The sequence below is a fragment of the Acipenser ruthenus genome, chromosome 9 (assembly GCF_902713425.1).
Source record: "Acipenser ruthenus chromosome 9, fAciRut3.2 maternal haplotype, whole genome shotgun sequence".
Classification (NCBI taxonomy): Eukaryota; Metazoa; Chordata; class Actinopteri; order Acipenseriformes; family Acipenseridae; genus Acipenser; species Acipenser ruthenus.
In genome coordinates this window covers 26,362,496-26,389,569 of record NC_081197.1, presented here as the reverse complement: position 1 = coordinate 26,389,569, position 27,074 = coordinate 26,362,496, and the positions used below count along the sequence as shown (strand labels likewise).

Here is a 27,074-nt window from a genome sequence, read left to right as displayed (position 1 = left end):
GGGGAGGGGGTCCAGGGCACACGTGGTGGATTTGTGACCCTGGAGCAGGGAGAGGTCAGAGTCTGAGCGGGGAGAGAAGGTGGAGAAGGAGGGTGAGTTAGTAGGGGATGCAGTGGGTGTAGCGGTTGGAGCAGGAGGGGGTGTGGGGGAGGGAGAGGTTTTAAAGAGTTTGCGGATATCTGAGATTTTAGAAGAGAAGAAAGAGGCAAAGTCATCAGAGGAGATAGAGGAGGGAGGAGAAGGTAGAGAATAGTTTACATGGGTTCTTAGTGGAGGCTTGGATTACAGATTGGAAATAAGTACATTTAGCAGAGGAGAGAGTAGAGGAGAAGGAGGAGAGGAGAGTGTGGTAGAGGTCTAGGGCAGCAGGGAGTTTGGTTCTCTTCTATTTCTTTTCAGCAGATCGCTGTGCGATTCATGCTGAGCGGAGCGCAGAGGAGAGCCAGGGTTGGGGGGGGGGGGGGGAGGGGCGAGCAGGTTGGGAGGTGAGGGGACAGAGGGAGTCGAGGGAGGAGGTCTACAGAGAGTTGGGAGGAGTCAATAGGAGGGAGGTGAGAGAGAGCAGTGGAGGCAAGGACAGAGGGGGAGAAAGAGCGGAGGTTACGGTGAGAGGTGACAGTGGGGGTAAGAGGAGCAGGGAGAGAGGGGAGAGACCGAGAAAAATAAATGAAATAGTGATCAACGAGGTCCAGGGGGGTGACAGAGAGGGTGGAGGAGCAGCAGGCCCTGGAGAAGGTGAGGTCCAGTTGACAGCCAGCTTTGTGGGTAAGGGGGGGATGGAGAGAGACAGAAGTCGAAGGAGAGGGAGGAATCCGGCAGAGTGGCTGGGGTTGGTGAGATGGATATTGAAGTCACCTAACAGGACAGTTGGGGTAGACAGAGAGGGGAGGGAGGAGAGTAGATAGTCGAGTTCATGGAGAAAGTGAGCGAGAGGTCCAGGGGGGCGGTACAGTACAATTAGCAGGAGTTGACAGGGAGAGGTTTGTTGGAGAGCATGAAATTCAAAGGTGTTAACAGAGAGTGAGGAGAGGTTGGAGGGGACAGAAAAAAGTAAGGAGGGAGAGAGGAGAAGACCAGTCCCAGCTCCCCGTCCAGTGAGACGCAGGGTATGGGACAGGATGTAGAGAGAGGACAGGGCGGCAGGAGTTACAGTGTTATCAGTGGACAGCCAGGTTTCAGTGAGAGCAAGGAAATCGAGAGAGGTGGGAGGCTAAGGCAGAGATGAAATCAGCTTTGGATAGAATGAGAGAGCTCTGTCAGCCTGACCACCTCTTCGCCTGTCATGGTGAAAGGAACCGAGGTCAAGCCCTCTCTAAGCAGCGACTGTCCCATTGGATTGTGGACACGGTTTCGACTGCGTATACTAATGCTGGCCTGCCCCCACCTGGGAGGGTGGCCATGCACTCTGCCAGAGGTGTGGCTACGTCATGGGCCCTCTTTAGAGGTGCCTTGTTGACAGATATTTGTACTGCGGCTAGCTGGGCTACTCCACATACATTTATCAGTTTCTACCGACTTAATGTCATAGATCCCTCTATGCCTTCAACAGGCACTAGGGTCCTTGAGGTTGCAGGATCACACCACCAACACTAGATCGCGGTAGTGAGATGTCCCTCATATGCTGTCCGCTCATTCTCCCTCTCGACGGCTTTGGTATACTTTCCCAAAAGTATTGTTTTGGCGGTCATCTTCGAATTGAAAGGGAATGATAGGTTGCGGATGTAACCCCAGTTCCCTGAAAGAGAAGATGACCGCCAACTTTGTGAGGTTGCATCACTCGCATTCGCGGGTTCAATGCAAAAGAGACTGAAGTCTCCGTGCAGTGACTGTTTATTACCTGGAGAGGCAGGACCGAGGGCGTCACTCAACGGAAGGGCCTATCGGCAGCTTTGATATAAAATGCTCAGTAAATACCTGAGAAGCAGGCATATCCCAAAAGTATTGTTTTGATGCTCATGTTCTCTTTCAGGGAACCGGGGTTATATCCGTAACCTATTGTTTCTATTTGTATGTTTTGGTTGCTACATTCGCTACTGTAATAACAAAAAATGTCCAGAAATTTTAGGGCCATATTCATCAGGCATGTGCAAATTGGAGTTAAGCATGTTTAGCTAAAAGGGTTTTCAACGAAACTTCAACTGGCATTCATAAAATGTGTTAATCCTCTGCGGTCCATTTATTCAGCGCCTGTCAGATGCGCCAGGTCTAATTTATTTTCACAGTAGTTATTTTATTAACAGTAAAACAGGTTTAAAGGCACTGCATATAAACATGACACTCAGTATTGCATCTCCAGCCCTGCCCCACACCTTGTTCGCTGTATTTATCACATATTTCTTTATAGTCATGCATACTGATAAATCATCTCCGGATCACTCAATTTATCACCAAACTATCCTCAATAATGCTATCCAAATATTTTTTTATTATAACAGCTCAAAAAGCTTGTCAAATGTCCGCGATTTTCTTTGAGTTCTGAATGCGGAAGCAGCTATCTTGTTTGTTTATGTCCATGTTATGTCTCTGGTGAAGGGACTATGTGTATTGCTCAGATCTGCCTACATTTTTCTTTCCGACTTCTCTTGGCCTCTCTCAGCCATTGAAAGCTTTTCTCAGCTTTTTCCGGAGAAAAAACGACTCGGGACCTGTGATTGACGCCTTTCTGATAAGGTCGGACACGGTCCGACATTGGACCGGAAAGGAAACATTTTAATGTCGGACCTGGTCCGACATAGTGCAACGGGTTAAATCACACTTTTAGCTACCAGTATGCAAATGCAAGTAGCATTCATCAGCTGCCAGATACCGTCTATGATCTGTCAAGTCAGTCACTTGGTACTGCATAAATTCAATTTCTAGGCTATCCAGCATATTTCCAAAAACAATCTATGGGAAAAGCATCGCAAGAGGGGAAATGTCTCCCGAGCTCGCTGTGCTTTGGCTACTTGGTTGAAGAATGCATACTAATTTCAGAACAGTATTGTTAATTGACATTATTCTTTTAATACGGACTGTGTTAAATGTGACTTTTTTTACTGACTGTCTCTAAATTTACAAACAGTTGACGAAACACAGGTACACAAACATTTGTGTGCATTTTTATTAATTTAAGGTTTTTGTATTAAATAAAAGTGTAACCCAGTAATATATATTTCACTGGGTGCTTACAAGAGCTTCAGAGTAAAGAAAGGCGTGAGAGGCAGCCAGCTTGAAGCATGCGAGTGCCTGAATGACAATAGTGTTAGAACATAGGACAGGCTGGACAGATCCCTGTACTCAAAGGACCGGGTCAGGCAGTATCCTCTGGCTGCTGAGCAGCTTGAGATGAATAAGGGCCAGGACAAGACATACAAACAAGACACTCTGAACTGTCACCGAGGAGGATGAGAGACAGAACATACGAAAGATGAAGCTCTCAAGTCCAGGCCGGGTCAGGCAGCATCGTCTGGCTGCTGGGCAACAAGGAGAATGAGAAGACAAACAAGAAGGACACTCTCAAGTCCAGGTTGGGTGAGGCAGCATTTTCTGGCTGCCGGGTGACAAGGAGAATGAGACAGAGGACAAAAGGACAGATCCCATCACGACTCAGGCAGCATCCTCAGGTGGCATCAGCTGGCAGCTGGGTCACGTGGAGAGTTAGGGAAAAGTGTCTTGGGTCCGTATAGGAGAGACGAAGGAAGAGAACCCCCCCCCCCCCAGGGCCCAACTCAGATAAGCTGCGAAAGTATAGATGTGGCCGGGGGTCTCCTCTGACCGGCAAGGAACTGCCGGGGACGGCAGTGACTTGGGCAGGAGGCCGACCCGGTCAGTCGGGGGAGTGAGACTCACTTCCTCCCCCAAAACAATGACCCATGGCTCCCCGCAGAACAACACTGTGTAGATAGGAAAGGGACTGCAGAGCAGCACATAGATGATAGAAAAGGCTGGAAAGAGAAACAAAACAAAGAGAGGTTAGTATGACAGGCTGTGGATTGGAGGCCATCTGCGCTGTGGGGCGGACCCCCCCCCCCCCCATTGGGAGGAAACCTCTGGTGGACCTTGGCATACTAACGAGGGACTGGTGAGCTGCTGCAATGTCCGTGGGAGATGACCTGATATATGCCTCCACTGCTGAAGAGGACCAGCGCCCCATGGTTTTAATCAGGTGCTGCTTGATTCCGGTGCATGCTGCAGAAGTGGCTGCTCCGATCCTGAGGGGAGAGCCCGGACCTGGACAGAAGGGTGTTGAGATGGGAAGCAAACCAATGTCTTGTAATGACAGTTCTTAAAGAGTCGATGAAGAGAGGATCTGAAGGGAGACAAGAGTTCCTGGTGGTGAGGTACTTCATTAGGGCAGTGCTGGGACAGAGAGGAGAGTTCATTTTTTTTTTTTGAAAACTGAAAGCACTGACCTTGATGTAACTGGACTGTTTTTGAAGTCCTGATGAATAGGACGAAGTGATTTCTGGGGACTTGAGTGAGGTCGGAGTGCCGCAGGTTGATGACTGGGAAACTGGAGATTGATGGTACTGAAAACAGAGCAGTGCAGGAACCCCAAGGCGGTGGTGGCTCTTGAGGATCGCTCAGAGTGTCAAGCAAACTGATGGGAAGGATAGGAGTGTTGGGGAAGGGACGGAGTTGAGGCGGTAGAAATACTGAATTCCGGAGATGTAGGCTTTAACTGTAGTGGGGGCCAAGTGATTTGAAGAATACAAGTTAATATAGGTAGCAAAAAAGGTTGAGGCAGGAGAGGACTGATATGCTGCCATCTAGAGGTTGTGATTGGAATTGAAACTATTGGCTTCAGTGAAGCAGGGTAGCATATATTGCGATTGGTTATTGCGATTAAAATCCTTGTCTATGTATAAAACATTTGCTTTAGAACAGTTATGTGATGTGGCAGGGCGATTGCCCTGCACAATGGTAAGTCAATGTTGGTATAATTTGTATGGGGAAATGGGTTTATTGTGTGTCTTTTTGGAGTTGATTTGTATGATTGAATTACTGTTTACAGACAGGCGCTCAATTGAGACTTGCTGCCTGCTAGGCTTGGTTGAGGAGAAGGGCAGCAAGTGATTGGCTGTGCTGGTCCTCAAATCAGCAGGTGGGCGGGTCTTGACCGAGTCTTGACCGAGTGTCTGTCAGTTCAAAAACATCCGCGGGAGATGGCTCGAGGCGACTGCAACGCCATGCCAGAGGGGAGCGGCGTATACTCAGGGGAGAGAGGGCCCGCGCTGCAGGAACGACAGCTACGCAACCCTGAGACTGCAAGCGGTGCTTGTGAAGGCAATGCCCAGCCAAGACCGTATGAAGCAGCAGGAGTCGTTGTATGAATACCGGCTCATGAGTAGGTTAGTTTAGGGGATAGTGATCCCATGTGATGTATAGCGAGGTTTACGTAGTGTAGCCGGTTCCTGGAGCAGGACGCCTCGTTTATAAGGCTAGCGCTCACCCTCTGTGGCACCTTTTATTTGTAGTTTTTGTACTGTGTTTTATTTTGTATTTTTGTACAGCTTGCCGTATGTGTCGTCTGTGCGTTACCATGGCTGGTAACGTCACATTACCTCTTTATTTACTTTCATTTTTTGTTTGTTAATAAATCCTGCGCGCCTGTGCCGGCATTTCAACTCCATCCCCAGTTGTTTCTCTGTATTGCTTGAACAGCGGCTACCCCCACACGTGACACGATCAAGACCTCGTCACAGATGTATATAAGTAAGTTAACGTAGGTCTACAAAGGGAGCCTGCAGTATTTAGATGTCACAATTCGGCGAGTTGAACTCACTCTCACGTTGTGAAAAAGCAGCAGCAGGAGCCAGAAGATTGCAGTAGTGAGGCACAGGCTCGCAGTGGCTGTTAAAGCTGCCTGGTCGCCATGGCAACTCACCACTCCCAGTAGTCTCTCGATGAGGCATTGCCTTGGTAACCATGGTCTGTGAGGCGCCGGTGGAAAAGAGTTGCAGTACAGCAGTGTCGTTGGAGCCATTCTTTCTGATGAAAACGCAGACCAAGTTGAGTAATGGAACTGCACTTTGGATGGCACTGTTGCTGAGCTGGAGACTGGATGGAGCAGGAAAGACTAATGTTGGAGCTCCTGCAGCCGAATAGAGAAGTTGAATGAGAAGCTGAATGAAGAATCACCGGAGCAGGTAGGAAAATATCTGATATCGTGGAAGCAGTATGCACAGAAATGACCTGCAGTGAAAGGAGTGAGGTTTTAAATATTAGCGGAGATGTTAAGCTGAAGCATGAATGACGGAGTCTGAGCGTTTTATATAAAACAAAAAACAAACACAAGACAAAGAGAGGAAGTAGTGCTAGGTTAATATAAGAAAAAGGGGGAGATTGACAGGTGGAGCTGCTAAACAGAACTCCCGACGCTGCCCTGGCCACGCCCTTTGACTGACGTGGCGAGCACTGCGTGAGGCTATTTAGAGATAACTAGAAATGAGCTGCCCCACCCAGATGTGATTGAACCGGCTGATCACTTCCCACAGGCGGAGTGCGGCTGAGTAAACCTAGAGTGGACGGCATAGAGAAAAAATGCAGTGAGAACGCTCTCTATGGTGTCCCCCAAATTACACATAAAGGCTAACATTTTATATATATACAGTGCCTTGCAAAAGTATTCAGACCCCTGACCAATTCTCTCATATTACTGAATTACAATTGGTACATTGAAATTTCGTTCTGTTTGATATTTTATTTTAAAACACTGAAACTCAAAATCAATTATTGTAAGGTGACATTGGTTTTATGTTGGGAAATATTTTTAAGAAAAATAATTTCCCAAAGACAGAAAGAAATTGCTCTAACGAGGACACAATTACCTTACCATTGGCCTCCACCTGTGCACCATTAAAGTTGCTGTCTCATTTTCTGGATAAAAACACCACTGTTGAAGGATCATTGGTCAGGCTGTGAATCTGAAGGAAAATGAAGACCAAAGAGCTTCTACAGAGGTTAGAGATAAAGTAATACAAATGCATAGATTAGAGAAAGGGTACAAAATAATATCCAAGTGTTTGGATATCCCAGTGAGCACAGCTAGATCAATAATCAGGAAGTTGAAGCTGCATCACACCACCCAGGCACTGCCAAGAAAAGGCCGTCCCTCAAAACTCAGCGCTCAAACAAGAAGGAGACTTGTGAGAGAAGCCACAGAGAGGCCAACAATCACTTTGAAGAAGCTAGTTGGAAAGCTACAGAGTTCAGTGGCTGGGAGTGGAGTAATGGTGCACCAGTCAACCATATCAAGAGCTCTGCATAACACTGGCCTGTATGGGAGGGTGGCAAGAAGAAGCCGTTACTCAAAAAGTACCATCTGAAAGCACGTCTGGAGTTTGCCAGAAAGCATTACAGTGACCCAGCTCCGATGTGGGAAAAGGTTTTGTGGTCACAGGAGACCAAGATAGAGTTTTCTGGCCAAAACTCAAAGCGCTATGTGTGGCACAAACCTAACACTGCCCATGCCTCAAGACACCATCCCTACAGTTAAGTATGATGGTGGCAGCATCTAGCTGTGGGGATGCTTCTCATCAGCAGGGACTGGCCATCTTGTTAAAACTGAAGGAAGAATGGATGGAGCAAAATACAGGGAAATACTGCAAGAGAACCTGCTTCAGTCCGCTAAAAAACTGAAGCTTGGGAGGAAATTCACCTTTCAGCAGGACAATGATCCCAAGCACAAGGCCAAAGCAACATTGGAGTGGCTCAAGAACAAAAAGGTGAATTATTATTTTTTATTATTATTTATTTCTTAGCAGACGCCCTTATCCAGGGCGACTTACAATCGTAAGCAAAAACATTTCAAGCGTTACAATACAAGTAATACAATAAGAGCAAGAAATACAATAAAACAAGTAAAGTACAAGTTTGACAAACCACAATTCAATAATACAGCAGGTAATAGTGATAGTTACATCAGGATATGATTAAATAGTGATAGTTACATCAGGATGTGATTAAATACAAAGTACTTCAGGTTAAAAACTTGGCAGATTACAGTATTCTGAAGTACAGGATTAAATGCAGTAAAATAGGGGCTGATAAGAGCAAAATAAAGCACATTTACATGAAGGGTGATAGTGTCCCAGGATACAAACAGAGGAGTTCTACAGGTGCTCTTTGAAGAGGTGAGTCTTAAGGAGGCGCCGGAATGTGGTCAGGGACTGGGCAGTCCTGACATCTGTAGGAAGGTCATTCCACCACTGCGGAGCAAGGGTGGAGAAGGAGCGGGCTTTGGAGGCAGGGGAGCGTAGCGGTGGTAGAGCTAGTCTTCTAGTGCAGGCGGAGCGGAGAGGTCGAGTGGGGGTGTAGGGAGAGATGAGGGTCTGGAGGTAGCTGGGTGCAGACTGGTCAAGGCATCTGTAGGCTAGTACAAGAGTCTTGAACTGGATGCGAGCGGTGATCGGGAGCCAGTGGAGCGAGCGGAGTAGTGGAGTAGCGTGGGCGAAGCGAGGCAGAGAGAACACTAGGCGGGCAGCAGAGTTCTGGATGAGCTGGAGCGGACGGGTGGCGGACGCAGGGAGGCCAGCCAGGAGGGAGTTGCAGTAGTCTAGGCGGGAGAGTACCAGGGCCTGGACCAGGAGCTGGGTAGCATAGTTGGTGAGGAAGGGTCGGATTCTTCGGATGTTGCTCAGGAAGAATCGGCAAGTGCGTGCCAGAGTGGAGATGTGCTGGGAATAAGAGAGGCAGGGGTCCAGGGTGACTCCAAGGTTCTTAGCTGAGGAAGAGGGAGAGAGTGTGGTAGATTCCAGAGGAACAGAGATGGAGAGATCAGAGGAGGGGGAGGAGGAGGGAAAGAAAAGGAGGTCAGATTTAGAGAGGTTGAGTTTGAGGTGATGCGAGTGCATCCAGGAGGAAATAGCAGACAGACAGGTAGAGATACGGGAGGAGATGGTGGAGTCAGAGGTGGGGAAGGAGAGGAAAATCTGAGCATCATCAGCATAGAAATGGTATGAGAAACCATAGGATGCGATGAGGGGGCCCAGGGAGCGGGTGTAGAGAGAGAACAGGAGAGGACCCAAGACTGACCCTTGGGGGACTCCAGTTAAGAGAGGGTGAGGTGTGGAGGTTGCTCCACGCCAGGTTACCTGGTAAGTGCGGTTGGAGAGGTAGGAGGAGAACCAGGCCAGAGCAGTGCCAGAGATCCCCAGGTCAGCAAGAGATGATAGTAGAATAGAGTGATCAACAGTGTCAAAGGCAGCAGAGAGGTCGAGGAGAATTAGGACAGAGGAGAGAGAGGCAGCTCGGGCACATTTAAGTGAGTTGGTGACAGACAGGAGGGCGGTTTCAGTAGAGTGAGCAGAGCGGAAGCCAGATTGGAGAGGGTCAAGCAGAGAGTGGTTGGACAGGAAAGCAGAGAGCTGGCGGTGTACAGTCCGCTCGAGGGTTTTGGAGAGGAAGCGTAGGAGGGAGACAGGACGGTAGCTCTGGAGGGAGGTGGGGTCGAGGGTAGGTTTTTTGAGGAGGGGAGTGATCGAGGCTTTTTTGAAGGCAGAGGGGAAGATACCAGAAAGTAGAGAGGTGTTGAGGAGGGAGGAGATGAAGGGGAGTAGAGCAGGAGCAGCAGCTTGAAAGAGGTGAGTGGGTAGGGGGTCCAAGGCACACGTGGTGGGTTTGTGACCCTGGAGCAGGGAGGAGAGGTCAGAGTCTGAGAGGGGCAAGAAGGTGGAGAAGGAGGGTGAGTTAGTAGGGGTTGCAGTGGGTGTAGGAGTTGGAGCGGGAGGGGGTGCGGGGGAGGGAGAGGTGTTAAAGAGTTTGCGGATATCTGAAATTTTAGAAGAGAAGAAGGAGGCAAAGTCATCAGGGGAGATAGAGGAGGGAGGAGGAGGGGGGGGAGGGTTAAGGAGGGAGGAGAAGGTAGAGAATAGTTTACGTGGGTTGTTAGTGGAGGCTTGGATTACAGATTGGAAATAAGCACATTTAGCAGAGGAGAGAGTAGAGGAGAAGGAGGAGAGGAGAGTGCGGTAAAGGTCTAGGGCAGCAGGGAGTTTGGTTCTCTTCCATTTCTTTTCAGCAGATCGCAGTGCGATTCTTGCCGAGCGGAGCGCAGAGGAGAGCCAGGGATGGGGAGGGGAGGGGCGAGCAGGACGGGAGGTGAGGGGACAGAGGGAGTCGAGGGAGGAGGTGAGTGAGGAGAAGAGGGTGGAGGTAGCAGAGTCTACGGAGAGTTGTGAAAAGGAGTCGATAGGAGGGAGGTGAGAGAGAGCAGTGGAGGCAAGGACAGAGGGGGAGAGAGAGCGGAGGTTACGGCGAGAGGTGACAGTGGGGGTGAATGTCCTACAGTGGCCCAGTCAAAGTCCTGATCTCAATCCCATTGAGAATCTGTGGCACTATTTGAAAATTGCGGTCCACAAGCGTCGTCCAACCAACCTGAATAATCTGGAGTAAATCTGCCAAGAAGAATGGGCCAAAATCACTCTGACACTGTGCAAAGCTGGTACATACTTACCCCAAAAGACTTAAAGCTGTTATTGCAGCGAAAGGTGGCTCTACCAAATATTAATGTGTGGGGGTTGAATACTTATGCAAGCAAGATATTTCAGTTTATTTTTTTTAAATATTTCCCAACATAAAACCAATGTCACCTTACAATAATTGATTTTGAGTTTCAGCGTTTTAAAATAAAATATCGAACAGAACGAAATTTCAATGTACCATTTGTAATTCAGTAATATGAGAGAACTGGTCAGGGGTCTGAATACTTTTGCAAGGCACTATATATATATATAATTAGGGGTACACCGATAATCGGTAGCCAAAAAAAAACAAACAATCGGTGATCGGCAGTTTTTGTTATTTTAGCTGATAATGTACACTGATATTCATGCTTGAATTTCTTCTAGCACAGAATTTAATGTTTGGTCAGGCGCACTTACTAATGTAATGAACCAAGAACACTGAGACACTCATTTTCCCAGTGCTGTGTAACATGTGATCACCCTACAGTAAATAAGTATCAAAAGAACAGTGCTTCGTTTTTTGAGTTTTTTTTTTTAAATATCAGACAACAATAGGATAGCGAGCTGTGTGCAGCAGAACAGACTTCATGCTACATTAAATCCAACAATGAACTGCGAGTAGAATATTAATCTGATGCTTTAAAAAAAAAATAGGTTGAATCCTAAATGACACTGATGTTTAACCCTTTGCGGTCCATTGTCGGACTGGGTCCGACATTGCAATTATTCCTCACAGGTCCTTTGTCGGACTGGGTCCGACATCATTATAGCAACGCAATAAACGGGTGTTTAGTCGTTTTTTCTCCGGAAAAAGCCGAGAAAACCATTCAATTGCCGAGTGGTAGCGACAGGAGCCGAGACAAGTCGGAAAAAAAAAAAAAAAAAAAAAAAAGGCGTATTTCATGAATAGTCATACATGGTATCAGGTATCAGATAATGGGCGTCCATAATAAACAAGCTGGCTAAGTGCGTCAGCGCACTGAGACTATCATGGACATTTGCAGAGCTTTTTTCAGATGTTATAGTAATAAAATAATGACTTTGATCGCATTATTGAGGAGTTTGGTGATAAAACGAGTGATCTGGAGATGATCGATCGGTATGTACGACTATTATTATTATTATTATTTATTTCTTACACAGCTGAACGCTATAGCAAACAAAAGGCTGGGGAGGGGCTGGAGATGCCTAGTGTGTGCTTTGTTGATATGCAGGGCCATTTAAACCCGTTTGACTGTGAAAAAAAATACTTTTAAACAGCGCGTATAAAATTAACTGCGCGTGTGAAAATTAATTATTCCTGGCGTGCCTGACGCGCGATTAATAAATGGACCGCAAAGGGTTAAAGTTATTATTACTACGACTACTACTACGACTAATACTACTCTATGTACTTCAAAATTACCTTTTGTAATTTTTGTTTATCTTGCTTAATCTGCATTGGTTGCAGGTGTATTCAGCCAAGAGACACAAATGGCAAAATCATAGATGAAGAAAAAAAAAAAAAGCAAATATATTAAATTATTACTTTTCACAGGTTTTTACAAAAGAGGACATGGACAACATGCCCCACATGTCGACCTGTTCCTATCCAATTTTAAATAACTTTAGCATAACAGAGGCAGAAGTGTTAAAGGGACTAGGAGCTCTTAAAATAAACAAATCCCCCGGGCTGGATGAGATCCTCCCAATAGTACTCAAAGAAATGAGAGAAGTTATTTACAAACCCCTAACCAAATTCATGCAACAGTCTCTTGACATGGGTTGTACCGACAGACTAGAAAATTGCAAACGTAATACCGATCCACAAAAATGGAGACAAAACCGAACCAGGTAACTACAGACCAATAAGCCTGACTTCTATTATATGGAAACTTATGGAAACTATAATAATATCTAAAATGGAAAATTACCTATATGGTAACAATATCCTGGGAGACAGTCAGCATGGTTTTAGGAAAGGGAGATCGTGTCTAACTAACCTGCTAGTCTTTTTTGAGGATGCAACATTGACAATGGATAATTGCAAAGCATACAACATGGTTTATTTAGATTTCCAGAAAGCTTTTGACAAAGTCCCGCATAAAAGATTAATTCTCAAACTGAATGTAGTAGGGATTCAAGGAAATGCATACACATGGATTAGGGAGTGGTTAACATGTAGAAAACAGAAAGTACTGATTAGAGGAGAAGCCTCAAAATGGAGCGAGGTAACCAGTGGTGTACCACAGGGATCAGTATTAGGTCCTCTGCTATTCCTAATCTACATTAATGATTTAGATTCTGGTATAGTAAGCAAACTTGTTCAATTTGCAGACGACACAAAAATAGGAGGCAAACACTGTTGCAGCAGCAAAGGTCATTCAAAATGATCTAGACAGCATTCAGAACCGGGCAGACACATGGCAAATGGCATTTAATAGAGGAAAGTGTAAAGTATTGCATGCAGGCAATAAAAATGTGCATTATAAATATCATATGGGAGATTGTGATAGAAGAATGATAGAATAATCGCATGAAGAGTTCTAATCTAATATGTTTGGGTGATCTCTGTGATTTGTATAACCTGAATAATGATATTATATGAAGTTTGATGTTAACAAAGTATTAGATTTACAATGTTGAACTAACACACTGGAATGTGGCCAAGGGTCAGCAGCCCTGTTTTCAGAGAAGTGCATGAGTCAGCGACATGAGAATAGGACACTGTCTCAAATGATAATATTTTGAGACAGCGATGGTTCCTCTTTTCTCCCCAGTCACTTAGCTAATATTCTTGTATTGGGGGAATCAACTTTGTGAGACCTCACAGACACTCTCTCCCTAGCAACTAGAAAAATCAGCCAATCAAAAAAGTCGGTAGACAACAGTGTCAAGAATACCACAGGGTTGGTTTGAGCTGACTGAGGAGGATAGGAATTACCACAAGTCATGAACTCTGTGCAAAAACTGATTATATAAGGAACTGTTTGACTTAGTGTATTTTGAGCTTTCTTTGCGGTTGCTTGCAGAGTCTGTGTTACTTTGTTGAATGCTCCAGTCTGCGGACTAATAAAGTGTGGGTTGCTCCGACTTGTCTCTGTCTCAATCGTTCTCTCGGTACGGGACCGGTGCCTGCTCGGTTGTATGCAGAAAATTCCACCACAAGATACTGAAATTGAAGAAGGGAACAATGAAAAAGACCTAGGAGTTTATGTTGAGTCAGAAATGTCTCCATCTAGACAATGTGGAGAACCTATAATAAAGGCCAACAAGATGCTCGGATATATTGTGAGAAGTGTTGAATTTAAATAAATGGAAGTAATGTTACAACTTTACAATGCATTAGTAAGACCTCACCTAGAATATTGTGTTCAGTTCTGGTCACCTCGTTACAAAAAGGATATTGCTGCTCTAGAAAGAGTGCAAAGAAGAGCAACCAGAATTATCCCGGGTTTAAAAGGCATGTCGTATGCAGACAGGCTAAAAGAATTGAATCTATTCAGTCTTGAACAAAGAAGACTACGCGGTGATCTGATTCAAGCATTCAAAATCCTAAAAGGTATAGACAATGTCGACCCAGGGGACTTTTTTGACCTGAAAAAAGAAACAAGGACCAGGGGTCACAAATGGAGATTAGATAAAGGGGCATTCAGAACAGAAAATAGGAGGCACTTTTTTACACAGAGAATTGTGAGGGTCTGGAACCAACTCCCCAGTAATGTTGTTGAAGCTGACACCCTGGGATCCTTCAAGAAGCTGCTTGATGAGATTCTGGGATCAATAAGCTACTAACAACCAAACGAGCAAGATGGGCTGAATCTATTAAGAGATTTTGTGTGTTACTTTGCCTGTCTATTTAACTGTTATACTTGTCATTATAGATGGCTAACCTCCAGGAGCTGTAGCTAAACAGCCAGCAATTAAACCCAGACTACACTTCACCATTGTGCACTGTGACAGAAAGACAATGATTCTTGGTGGTAAACCTCTCGACCTGTGAAGACAGTAAGTAAAGGGAACAGAATACTCTAGACTACGTGGCCTGACACTTCGTTCCGAGGGGTAAAAGGAAGTCAGTCATGTAGAAAAGAGACAGAGCTTCGGTACACTAACTCATTGACCCGGAGGGGAAATGATGTGGCAGCTGCAGATCATAAAAAGCAGCTGCAAACGTTTACCAAGGTGTCATGAGTGACGGTATAAATAGGGGTCGAAGCGATGTTATCTGTTCCTTTGTTTTGGTTGTGTCATTTACCTGGAAGGACCCACACTGTTGGTGAAATAAATCGTGAGTGTTTGTTTGTACTGTCTATTGTTGAGTGTATTCACTAGACGGCTAACACGTTCCGGAGCTGTCACCAGAGGCCAGCACAAACCCGGAACAGCACTTCACTCGTACCACTGCAAAACCGTATTGCACCACAAACACTAATTCACGCACTAACCGGACTGGGGATACAAGAACGGGACTATTATTTTGGGACCAGCTTGGGGATTATAAATGTAAGTAATACACGCCGCTGTATTACTTACCATCATTATTATTTCCTGTTTGTTTTGCCGTCAGGCACTGGACAAAAACAACTAATAAAAACAAACCTTTTCACCTGGATTACAATTGTCTGTCTGTTCTTTAATCACCTGCACCTGTACACAATTAACCACTTTGCCACAGCACGTATAAACTTGTAAATCACCACTTTCACTAACAGCACTCACTCTGGACTTGTGACTGTGTTGTGTTTGTGTGTGTCTTGTTTAGTGTCTTATTATTTCGGGACTGAACCCCATGGTTTAACTGAGCGATACACATTGGTGTTAGAGCCAGTTATTATTATTTAAGAGTTGTGAGCATGCAACCCAGCCAAATAAAATAACTACTTTTCACTGTGAACTGTCTTGTGTCTGTTATTACTGAGCAATGTACACCTGTGCACTGTAAACCACTTTGTCAGTGAAGAGTCCAATCACTGATGTTCCACCTGATGTGATCTCTAGCCCATCTCAATTGTTCCTGGATGTGTATGTGGACAACATTAAGTTGCCCCATTTTGCCCCTGTTCATGTCCTCATTACTTAACCAACAACTGACTTGTCTCTGAGCAATAAAACTTGACAGCAAGCATGTGCAAACACAGGAAATCTCTCTTTAAAATGTGTTTATGACTTTCTCATTAACGACTTTATGAACCTTCCTTTTGCCATGCATCATGTTCCACAGGTCAAATGAGCACTATAATTATTGTCTAAAGGCATTAGAGTCCCATCCATTGAGATGCAACTTTTTTATTGCACGAGAGAAGCTGTTATATACTTCATGCTTTCGCCAAGATAACATAAGATAGTGGTGGGAACCAACCAAGACGTAGCTTCGCTGCAACATCTGCACAAATTGAAGTAAGATATGAGCCTTCAGTGCTTTTCCTCTGCCAGGTAATGTGGATTTCCTATTGGCCCAGTATTGATGGCTTAAGTGTAATGCTGGCTCAGTCAATTTGTGGCCTCCCTGGTGAATCAGCACACACACCTGCGATGCTGTCTCCAAGGATCAGCCAAACTGTGGCCTACCTAGCATCTCAGCATTGCAACCGTCTGGAATGGGCTGGGTAGGGCACTTCACAGGGATGGTCAGATGGACACCTCCCATCTTAGGTGTTTCATCAATTAGCCCATGACATCTTAAGGAGGATTGACAGTGATGCTGATGTCCCAGCCCGGTTTACTTACCTTAGTCATCCATTGATTTTCATTGATGTTAACTTCTTCCATTCCTCATGCCCAGTTTAATTACTAGCCATCCAGTCATTTTCATTGATATTAACTTCCTCCATCACCTCTCTTTTGAGGTCCCCAACCGGCCTCTTTCCTCCTCAACCAGAGCCAGTTGCTACATCTCTCTGCCTCCTAAATGCTGTAAATCCTATCCACTGAATCCAGTATCAATGAGAAGCCCAGTAATCTCTAGCACCTCTCAAGCAAATCTTTGTTCTAACAACCTCTCCTGTTGGTTGCTCTCCTGGAAAGAGGAATGTCATGCTCTGTGTGCAGCTGTTGCTGATATTAGTGGCGAGCTGTTGATCTTATTACGCAGTTCTTCCAGTGCTAATGCCAAGCATTGCAACACCTGATCATGACGCCAAGTGAAGCGACCCAGAGTCACCTTACATCCTGTAAGAATGTGCTTTAGGGTATCCGGTGATGAACACAAAGGAGATGTTGGGTTCTCCCATTCAGGTTCTACGGTGATGGCAGAACATCATATGTGGACCTGATCTGGAAGCTGCGCCTTCTCTGTTCCATTGTCCATAGGTCTAGTCAGCCAATCTTACGCTGTTCCATGTTCTTCCATTTCATCCATTTTCCCTGCTTAGCCTAAGGCACTACCTTGACACACCTCATCCTCTCCTGCTTGTGCACTTCAGTAACTGCCAACTTCCTCCTTTCAGCTGGAATTACTTTGTTCCATCTCAGGGGAGCCGAACTGAGACCAATGCCTCCACTTCCCTGTTGTAGTTGCTCCAAGTTGTCACTAATGCAAAAGGCAGCCTTCAACTGCTTCCTTTGCTGTCTACTTTCTCCCGGTTCTCACTATGGGTACTACCTCCCTTACACACTAGTCACGCAATTCCATCAGTGTAATTTCCAGCTAAACCTGGATGCACTTGCAGACTGGCTGCTGCAGGTACTGTCAAGTGCTACCCTGCTAAGGCATCGTGGAACTCCCAGGCATTTTAATCAAGGACTCCAGTCTGTCTACTGTTGACAAGAAACCTTATAAATAGTAAGCAGCCACAGCAACCTTGGAAGAAGACCAAACTGAAGAAGACCTAACACCTTTGTGGCACAATGCTGAAGAATATTTTACCCTCCATATTCACGGAGAATAAAGAGCCCTCCTACTCCGTGACATGCCCTTGGGACTATTTGTTTTACCCATCAACCTCCACAACCATTGGGCCCCTTGAGATAATGAAGCTCTTGCTTTCTTCACTGCTTGCAACACCTCCACCTCCTTCCACTTAGTCCTCCATTAGGTACTCTGGAGGACTAATAGGTTGACTATTGAAATAGGCTCCTGTAACAGTAAAACCTTTACCATGACAAAAAGCACTGAAACCTGTGCTGAGCTAACCCAGTTACTTCCCTGAGAAAAGAAAACCAGGAGTGAGAAATAAAAATGTAATAAACCTGCTTGTGACAGGCTGGCTCGCAGTGGTGAGGTGTGGTGACGTCACGGACCAGGAAGTAACTGAAACCAAACAATGGATGGGCGGTTGAAGCTGAATGCTACGGCACTCAGCTGATTTAATAACAAAACAAAAACAAAAGATTTAAACAAGACAACAAAACCAAAGGGCACGAGGGCCAAAACGAATCAGACAGACAAACAAGTAAGTGTCGTGCTGGCTAATCCAGCACGTTTTAGCAATTGTTAAATTCCTCTCTATCTCCCCGTACTCTCCTCTGTACACTCAACCCCGCAGCACGGACAGCTGCAGGTTCTTATACTCTGGCCGAGGGGTTAACTGGCTGTTAATTATCTTATTACCCCTCGGCCACAGTCTGCACGTGTTTGGTAAGGATGCATGACTGTCAGCTAGTTAAATAATCAGTAGCTGATCAGTCATGCATCCTCACGGGGTTTTTAAATATAAATATAAAAAACAATAACAAAAGACGCGGCACTTTTATCCGCGCCGCAAACAAATACAAATAATAATAAATAAATACACAGGGGCGGGACACTCCGCCACACTGCTGTAAAACAAAACACACCTGTAAAAGAAAATGTTTACTTACCTGTGTGTGTCGGATCCAAAAATCAAAGTGAAGTTCCCATGGGAAAACATAAAAGAGAGAAGAAAGAAAAAAATTAAGATTCTTGTTATAAAATGAGCTCATGAATATAATTATTTTAAAGTGCACTTAAATTAATCATTGAAATGCAAGCCTGCAAATAAAATAAATTGTTAACCAATATTAATTTAGGTACAGTGATTGTTAAGTACTGCAATAGCCTGGCAGTATGGCAACCTCTACAGGTTAAAAATTACCTAAACTGATAGCTGGTCTCTTGGTAAAATACATTTATTCATTGTGTATCGTATCTCCTTTTTGTTTATTGCAAATATGTGTATTGAAAATGTATATTGATTTATTGTTTATTGGAAAATGGGTTTATGTATTAACTAAAGCTTATAGCTTAGCCCCTTTAAAATGTATAAATCCTGCAAAGATATTTTAATTAGACTGACTTACTCTTTAAAAGAAGACGTTACAGACTATCGTTTGGAAAAAGAGAGAGTTGGTTTGACTCCCAACTAAACTGAACCTCTATAAATAGAAGAAGATCTATTTGATTCCCTGAAAAAAAGGAATGAGTAAGCGTTCTGCCAGTTAAGGGAAATTGTGAATGGACTTGTGTTTACCCCTGAGCTGTGTTAATGCTGCCTTGCAGAACAAAAACTATTACACGTTGTCTGTCTATAAAAACTGGATTACAAAAACTATTACGTTGCTGTTTGTCTATGAAACTGGATTCACTGTTGGATAAATATTCTTCACTGCGGTGCTGCACTCAAAAATAAATACTTTTCAACTTGAATCTACCAGCTTGTTGTTTACATTTCTTCATGCCTTGAAGCTTATGGCTTGTGCACTCGGTCACAGAAGACACATGTGACAGCTCCCCTCTTCTTGGATAAGTGTGCATTTCTTCAAGATATCTCTCCAGCTCGGGCTTAGTTGCTGTAATTATAACATTCTTTTTGCTGGTGAATAAGTTCTTTACTTATTTACGTATATGGATCTTAATAAAAGCTGGTTCTAGCATGCTCCTTTTTACAGCACGTATGTAGGCGCTCCAACTTTGCAAGCTTCTGTTTTAGGTAATTTTGCAGAATACTGAGAACTTTCTGACTTTCTTCAGCCCTCCTCCACTGCTTCCTCAGTTACCTCCGTTGTCTAATTAAGCGTTCAATCTCCAGCATTATTTAACCAGGACTGTTTTTTTATTTTTTATTTTACTTTTATTTGTACACCAAAATATCTGTGTATTTTACACAAGGACACAGTAAATCAATATGTGCCCTGTAGTCATTCCATGAAAGAAAGTAAGAAAGACACAGTGCCAAATTTGTCTTGTATTTTGTATGTAGTATTTTTGTATGTAGTATTTTTTACATTTTAAAAGGTAACAAGATATTTAAAAAAAGGTAGTTTTAATTGTGTTGCACCTTATGCTGTGATCAAAATATGACCTTAATATTTAAACATTATAGGGGAAATTGTTACACTATATTTCCAAAATCCTTTGTGTGAAAAGCCTATATTTTGGCATAACAAATTGCTAGGAAAAAAACAAACAAATCTTTGTCCTTCCCTATTTTGCATATTAGGGGTCAGATCACCTACTTCATAATTCAAAAGGGCCCATGGGGGTTGTCTGGTATAGATGCCCCTTTCTAATGTTGGCCCCCATGAAATTATTTATAAGGCCTTCTTTAGAATTGCTACTAAGCTAAATTATAGCAGTACAACATGCACAGTTAACTAAAAACAATTCTTACCCGTAAACACAGTGAGCTGCTGTTAGTATCCATCTAGATGTTATGATTGAACCTCCACAGAGGTGCTCCCTCTCAAAGTGCAGACTAACCTGCCATGGAAACTGCCCCACTTTGGATTCATTGCCTCCAACAATCCGGGGGCTGTATCTGGGCCTTGAACCACACTCTGCAAGGATTCAAAAAGTTATATATTCATACATTACAGAACAATACTGGTGTTTTTACAATACAATATTTACATACATAGCACATTTTGTGGAACCATCTGAAAGCACTGTAAACATGATTACGCTAAGAAAGCCTTAACAAAAAAAGGCTTAAGTCTTGGTTTAAAGATCATCAAAGAATCTGAAAATTCCACAAGCAGCACAGTGAGTAAAGGCCCTGCAACAAAATGTTCAAGCAAGCCTTAGAGGAAATCAAAAGTCCAGCACCAAAACAGGTTAAGCTGCTTATGCTGTACATTTTTATACATATAAATTATAACTACAACATACAAGTTGATATACATACCTCCAGGCTGTGGCTGATAAATCACTGAAACCTCAGCAACAAGCTGAGCCCTCCATTTAGATCAAGCATTAAACCCTTAGCTTATATAACATAGCATCGAATCCCACTGTTGAAAAATACTACTCTCATAATAATTCTAGTTATAGCCTTTTTTTTAAATTGACTTGAAATTAAGAATCATTCATCTTTTACCGGACATATTTTTTATAAAGTTCAGGTTACAAAGTAGCGACTTAATACTCAATGCTGAGAAACCAAAAAACAAAGCACATATTAAACTGTGGCAAAGTGCCCCGCCCGTGTGCATTTGTGTGTTTTGTGTATGTATGCGTGCGTATGTTAATGTTGGTGTATAGATTGGTACACGGGATATAAACGGGTCTGTGTTTCACGTGTGTTTAAAGTGTATAATTATATTTAGGCACGAGGATGGCACATCACTTCACGTGCAGATAAAATGTGTATAATGTGTGGCACGGGGTTGCACGTAATGAATTCACGTGCTGGGATTCAAGTGAGTAATTAATTAGTAATTGAATCCCAGCACAACAGTATATATAGATGCACGTTTTAGTCACCTGGGGGGTTAGGTGTTCGGAAGAGGAGAACGGGAGAGAGAGAGAGAGAGAGAGAGAGAGAGAGAGAGAGAGAGAGAGAGAGAGAGAGAGAGAGAGAGGAGAGTTAAAGATCGTAAAAGTAAAGATAAGTGTGTACTCACCGTGTTTGTTTGTCTCCGTCCGTGCACCGTTTGTGTTTAGTGCGTTTTGTTTGTCTTTTTACTTTGGCGTATAGTGCCGTGTCCTGTGTTTTTGTTGTTTCAAACCTTTTATTTTCTGTCTGTTTATTAAATGCTGAGCGCGATCACGCGCTCAGCCTAACCAAAATCCAAGTCTCTGTGTTTGTATTCCTTCCTGCTTCTGGTCTGACGCCACCCACTCTGGCCGTCTTTGTGACACGTGGTGTCTTCGTGGGATAGCCGCGCCTCCAAGCGTCAGACCAGGAGGGGTCTGGATTACAAAAAAAAAAAAAAAAAAAAAGTAAGAGCAAGAAGAGGGATGGGGAGAAAGAGCTGCAGGAAGCAGCAGAAGCAGTGGTCACCCCAACCAGCAGTAGCCACCCCACTGCCACCGGGTTCCCCACCGTCCCGAGAAATATGTGACTGGTTGGTGTACCCCGAGGGGAAAATGGAAGGCTGGAGAGACGGCTGCCGGGACCTGGAGGACCTCCTCGGGGGCCTCGAGGACCAAGGCTGGTGCATGGCCTGTGGGGTCCAAGGACACACGGTGGCGATCTGCCCCTTCCAAGGTGAGGAGGAGGAGGAACAGCAGCCCGGGTGTTACTGCTGTGCTGAGCCTGGGCATTCCCGCACCAACTGCCCCTGGTACCCCCTCGGACAGCTACCCCAACGATGCCCCATCTGCGGAGGTGAGCACTTCGTGGCCCACTGCCCTGTCCATCAGGAGAGGGAGGAGCAGGGGTCGCCTCAGTCTCCACCACCAGCAGGGGGAGGTAGACTGCTGCTCCCACCGCCCCAACCACAACTGCAACAGCGGCCAGAGGAGCCAGAGAACCTGTTCCCCTGGTGCACCTGGTGCGGAGAGGTGGATCACCGCTGGAGGGACTGCTCCGAGGTGCCACCGAGCTGGTGCGGGCGATGTGAGGAAGGGGGACATGACTGGTCAGGATGCCCCTATGCCAGCTCGCCAGTGCCCGAGTGGGAGGAGCCCGAACGTCCTACGCCTGAGTGGGAGGAGCCCGAACGTCCTACGCCTGAGTGGGAGGAGCCCGAACGTCCTACGCCTGAGTGGGAGGAGCCCGAACGTCCTACGCCTGAGTGGGAGGAGCCCGAACGTCCTACGCCTGAGTGGGAGGAGCCCGAACGTCCTACGCCTGAGTGGGGGGAGCCCGAACGTCCACAGCCCAACAGGGAGGAGTCGGGGCGTCCACAGCCCAACAGGGAGGAGTCGGGGCGTCCACAGCCCAACAGGGAGGAGTCGGGGCGTCCACAGCCCAACAGGGAGGAGTCGGGGCGTCCACAGCCCAAAGGGAGGCAAGTCGGGGCTTCCACAGCCCTGGGACCCAAGCCACCAGCAGAGGGAAAATGCCTGCTGGTTCAGCCCCAAGAGCCAGAAGGGGAGGAGTTACAGGCTCAACCCCCTGAAAATTTTTGGGGGGGAGAAGGGCAGGATGCTGGTGTCCCCCAGCAGCCTCTCGCTATGCTGCTGAAGGCAGCACGGCGTGCACATGCCCAGCCGCCACAGCAGAGGGAGCCAGCACCGCCAGGAGCAGAGGAGCTGGAGCTGCCTCTACCTCCACCACCTCCAGGAGCAGAGGAGCAGGAGCTGCCTCTGCCTCCACCACCTCCAGGAGCAGAGGAGCAGGAGCTGCCTCTGCCTCCGCCACCACCACCGCAAGGAGCAGAGGAGCAGGAGCTGCCTCTGCCTCCGCCACCACCACCGCAAGGAGCAGAGGAGCAGGAGCTGCCTCTGCCTCCACCACCTCCAGGAGCAGAGGAGCAGGAGCTGCCTCTGCCTCCGCCACCACCACCGCAAGGAGCAGAGGAGCAGGAGCTGCCTCTGCCTCCGCCACCACCACCGCAAGGATCAGAGGAGCTGGAGCTGCCTCTGCCTCCACCACCGCCAGGAGCAGAGGAGCAGGAGCTGCCTCTGCTGCCCGTACCTCTGCAGGGAGTACGGTGGCCGGAGCCCCAGAAAGGGGAGCTGCCGGCCACGAAGAAGGGGGAGGAGGTCTGGAGACCACTTTCCCCAGCAGCAGTTTCGCTGCAGGAGTTCTTGTGGCCGGAGCCCCACAGGAGGGAGCTGCCGGCTACGAAGAAGGGGGAGGTCGGGGGACCACCTGCCCCCGCAGCTTTTTCGCTGCAGGACGGGACCAACAGGCTGTCAGCCGTGCCACTACCGGCAGGGGTGCTGACAGCATGGCCAGCCATGGGCCCACTGAAGCCTCCCTTCCCAGCCCGAGACTTTGTCCTGGACTGCTGGGTTTTTAAGGGGGGAGGTGGCCGTTGAGGCCATGTGTGCTGCGCACAAGGGGGGGTATATGTGGCAAAGTGCCCCGCCCCTGTGTGCATTTGTGTGTTTTGTGTATGTATGCGTGCGTATGTTAATGTTGGTGTATAGATTGGTACACGGGATATAAACGGGTCTGTGTTTCACGTGTGTTTAAAGTGTATAATTATATTTAGGCACGAGGATGGCACATCACTTCACGTGCAGATAAAATGTGTATAATGTGTGGCACGGGGTTGCACGTAATGAATTCACGTGCTGGGATTCAAGTGAGTAATTAATTAGTAATTGAATCCCAGCACAACAGTATATATAGATGCACGTTTTAGTCACCTGGGGGGTTAGGTGTTCGGAAGAGGAGAACGGGAGAGAGAGAGAGAGAGAGAGGAGAGTTAAAGATCGTAAAAGTAAAGATAAGTGTGTACTCACCGTGTTTGTTTGTCTCCGTGCACCGTTTGTGTTTAGTGCGTTTTGTTTGTCTTTTTACTTTGGCGTATAGTGCCGTGTCCTGTGTTTTTGTTGTTTCAAACCTTTTATTTTCTGTCTGTTTATTAAATGCTGAGCGCGATCACGCGCTCAGCCTAACCAAAATCCAAGTCTCTGTGTTTGTATTCCTTCCTGCTTCTGGTCTGACGCCACCCACTCTGGCCGTCTTTGTGACATAAACTTACATAGTTTAAAAAATAAACTTCATTTAATCAGTAGTAGCGGTAGCATGTTGACATAATTTTAGCGCAGCACATCCAGAAATCCCTTTCGTGCTATGAGTGAATCTTAATAGAAACATTTAACAAATCATCCTTGCAGATATTAAAAAAAAATGTGAACATTATTGTAATATCATTCTGAAATCTTACAAAGTCATTGTAAAAACCCTTTTTAATGCAATGCGAGTTTAATTATTGGTACGTTCTTATGATGTACACTATATGAAATGTTAACATGCCCCTCCTTAAGTTTGGTGAATATCAAGGCAGTTAACATATTCACCGTGTAGTGGACAGACATGATCACTGCATTAGGGTCCCTCATTTTGCCCTAAACAGAGCATTTGGCGTGACTTTGACCAAGTGCCTTGTGGAAGAATCTCTAAACTGAAATTGCACAACTGGTTTAAATGCAGGCAGCATAGAGTACTTGTAAGGGGAGTAACTTTTGGTTGGGGCTTGAAGGTAATTTTGGTAAAGTGCTTTGGGATGTTTTGATACTTTTTAGATCAAATCATAGAGATGTCACTTGCCGGAAAAGGTATCCAAGAGAAATGGCAGCTACTTGTCTCGAGCTTGCAATTTCAAAAGTCACTTTTATTGTGGTCCACCGTGCTGCTACCTGACTGGAAAGAATAAGACCTTAATTCCAGGACATGAGAATGAATGTAATCACTGGAACCATGCCTGAAGCTGCTCATAATCCACAAAAAGTATTGAATGTTATTTCAAGTTATCTATGAAAAAAGTACAGCAAGGATTGCTACATCTCACAGGTATTGTTAAAACCTAGATGTGATAGTGGCTCTTCATTCATCACACAAGACTTAGTTCTTGACATCACTCTAAGTACTGTAGACTAACAGCCATATTCGGAAGCAGCACTCGACTGTGCATTCCCACTTAAATGTGCTCTCTCAATATAAACAATCATCTGGCACTCTTAACTGTTTCTAAATATGGCCATCAGTGATTGACTCAGCCTCTTAGACAAGACACCGGCTGTGTTTCCATTGGAGCTGTTAATTAGCTTAAAGGAAATGTTTAAATGAAAAAAAAAGGTGTGATTAGTCCAATGGAAACAGGCTTCATTCTCATAAATTTAGCTATTATGCAAATTTCAAAAAAAGTATTTTGGAAATTCAATTAGCTAGTTTGTCTGAATTAAGATGCATGAATTAAATGGAAACGAGTATATTCGCATAACATTTCTTTTTTTTGTTTTCATGAAAAATGGCAAGTTCTAAATTAGGGTTAATTGGGCAGCAGATCCATTTTTTACAGTGAATTGAAGAATATGATGTAGCTACTACAAAGTAGACTTCATATAAAAGATAGACAATTAAGGCTTATCTGTCGAAGTGATACAGGGTTCCTAGTTGGAGAAGTTAATAGGATTCTTAAAAATACACACTAATAAACATAAAAAGTGAAAAACATAAGCATATACTGTGATTACATATTCAGTACAAAAAAGGAAACCAAACTAAGTGCATATTAATATAAAAAACAAAAGCAATATCTGTGTATAGATATAAATATACTTAACTAAGTGAGACCCGCATACTATAACCCACTATTATACTATAACCCACTAGCCACCCTGTCTCCCACTGTTAATAAGCCTTGTTAAAATAGGACATATAAAACTAAAAAGCTATGTTAAATTAGGTTAAAATGAATTAACATACAATTTAAAAGCAGCATACTTAAAACAAATAGAAAGATAAAATAACCATTTGTACATCACAATATTGAAACCAAATATATAAATGTTAAATATATACATCCAGAGCTGACATGTTGAAAAGAACCTTGCAACAGACTTAAGTTTAAAAAGTTGTCAGGATGTTAACAATGAAAAGAAATGACAAGTATGTTATTTAAACCATTGTAGCAACATGTGGGGACGTGTAACACAATACCCTGCTGCTTACGCTTTCAACCGCCTCCTCTTCCTTCTTATTCAGAAACATCTGACTGATTCTATAGAGCTTACAAATGTTTTATGTAACTTTTGTGTTGCCAGTGACATACACCGCAAGTTTATTGGAAAGATCTGAAAACGTACAATCTAGTGTTAAAGTTAAATTGTACAGAAACGTTTTATGTACAAGTGGCCTTGTCAAAGCCTGTGTACTGCCGTTTACTAATAGGCTGTGCCTCTGTCTGGAACAACCAGCTGTGTTTGAGTCTGAACAGCAGAGTAAATAGTTTCAAGAGCAAAGCAACACTCCAAGGTGAACTCTTTGGTTTTCTCAAAACATTTAAATGCTGTTTTGGTATTGGGAAAAGACTTTTGGTTGATGGCGCTTATCTGGGGAATTTATTTATTTTACAATTTTACTTCGTGAGATTGCTCAAAATAAAAGTGCAAACTCAAAATCACAAGACAAAATCAGCAACTCAGAGTTAGTGACTCACTGTGCACTCCAAGTGTCTGTGCTTTTAACTTGGTGAGCTGCTGGGGACCTGCAAACATGGTTTCATGTACAAATTAAATGCTTAAATAAACTTACCTAAACATTTTAATGAGGTCACTTTGCCAGAGGTACAATGGGTCCTGCTGGATACAAAAAAATGAGATGCTTATGTATTAAAAATAATAAAGAGATGAAAAAACACACAGTAAAACTACATTTTTCAATTTTCAGCACACTGCTCAGAACATTTGTGGAGCTTGATCAGCTGTATACAAGTTGTATTTTGGTGACACTGAAATAACTAATGTGAGGTATTGGACTGTTGGGTCAGGGTGGAAGTCCACATGCACACCAACACAAGAAAGCAACACAAAAACATGTGGTGAAGCAGTCTGCGTTTGAACGCACT

The 27,074-nt window shown here is 44.8% G+C and overlaps 1 protein-coding gene across 1 annotated transcript in view; it reads right to left on the bottom strand.

Moving 5' to 3' along the window:
• Positions 1-27,074, bottom strand: part of tmprss3a (transmembrane serine protease 3a) — a 153,342-nt gene that overhangs the window by 13,975 nt on the left and 112,293 nt on the right. The window contains exons 7-8 of the mRNA XM_059029761.1: positions 26,762-26,808; positions 19,997-20,162 (exon numbers count right to left, since the gene is read on the bottom strand). Of these exons, the coding sequence (XP_058885744.1) occupies positions 19,997-20,162; positions 26,762-26,808 (213 nt within the window). The remainder of the gene's footprint in view (positions 1-19,996; positions 20,163-26,761; positions 26,809-27,074) is intronic.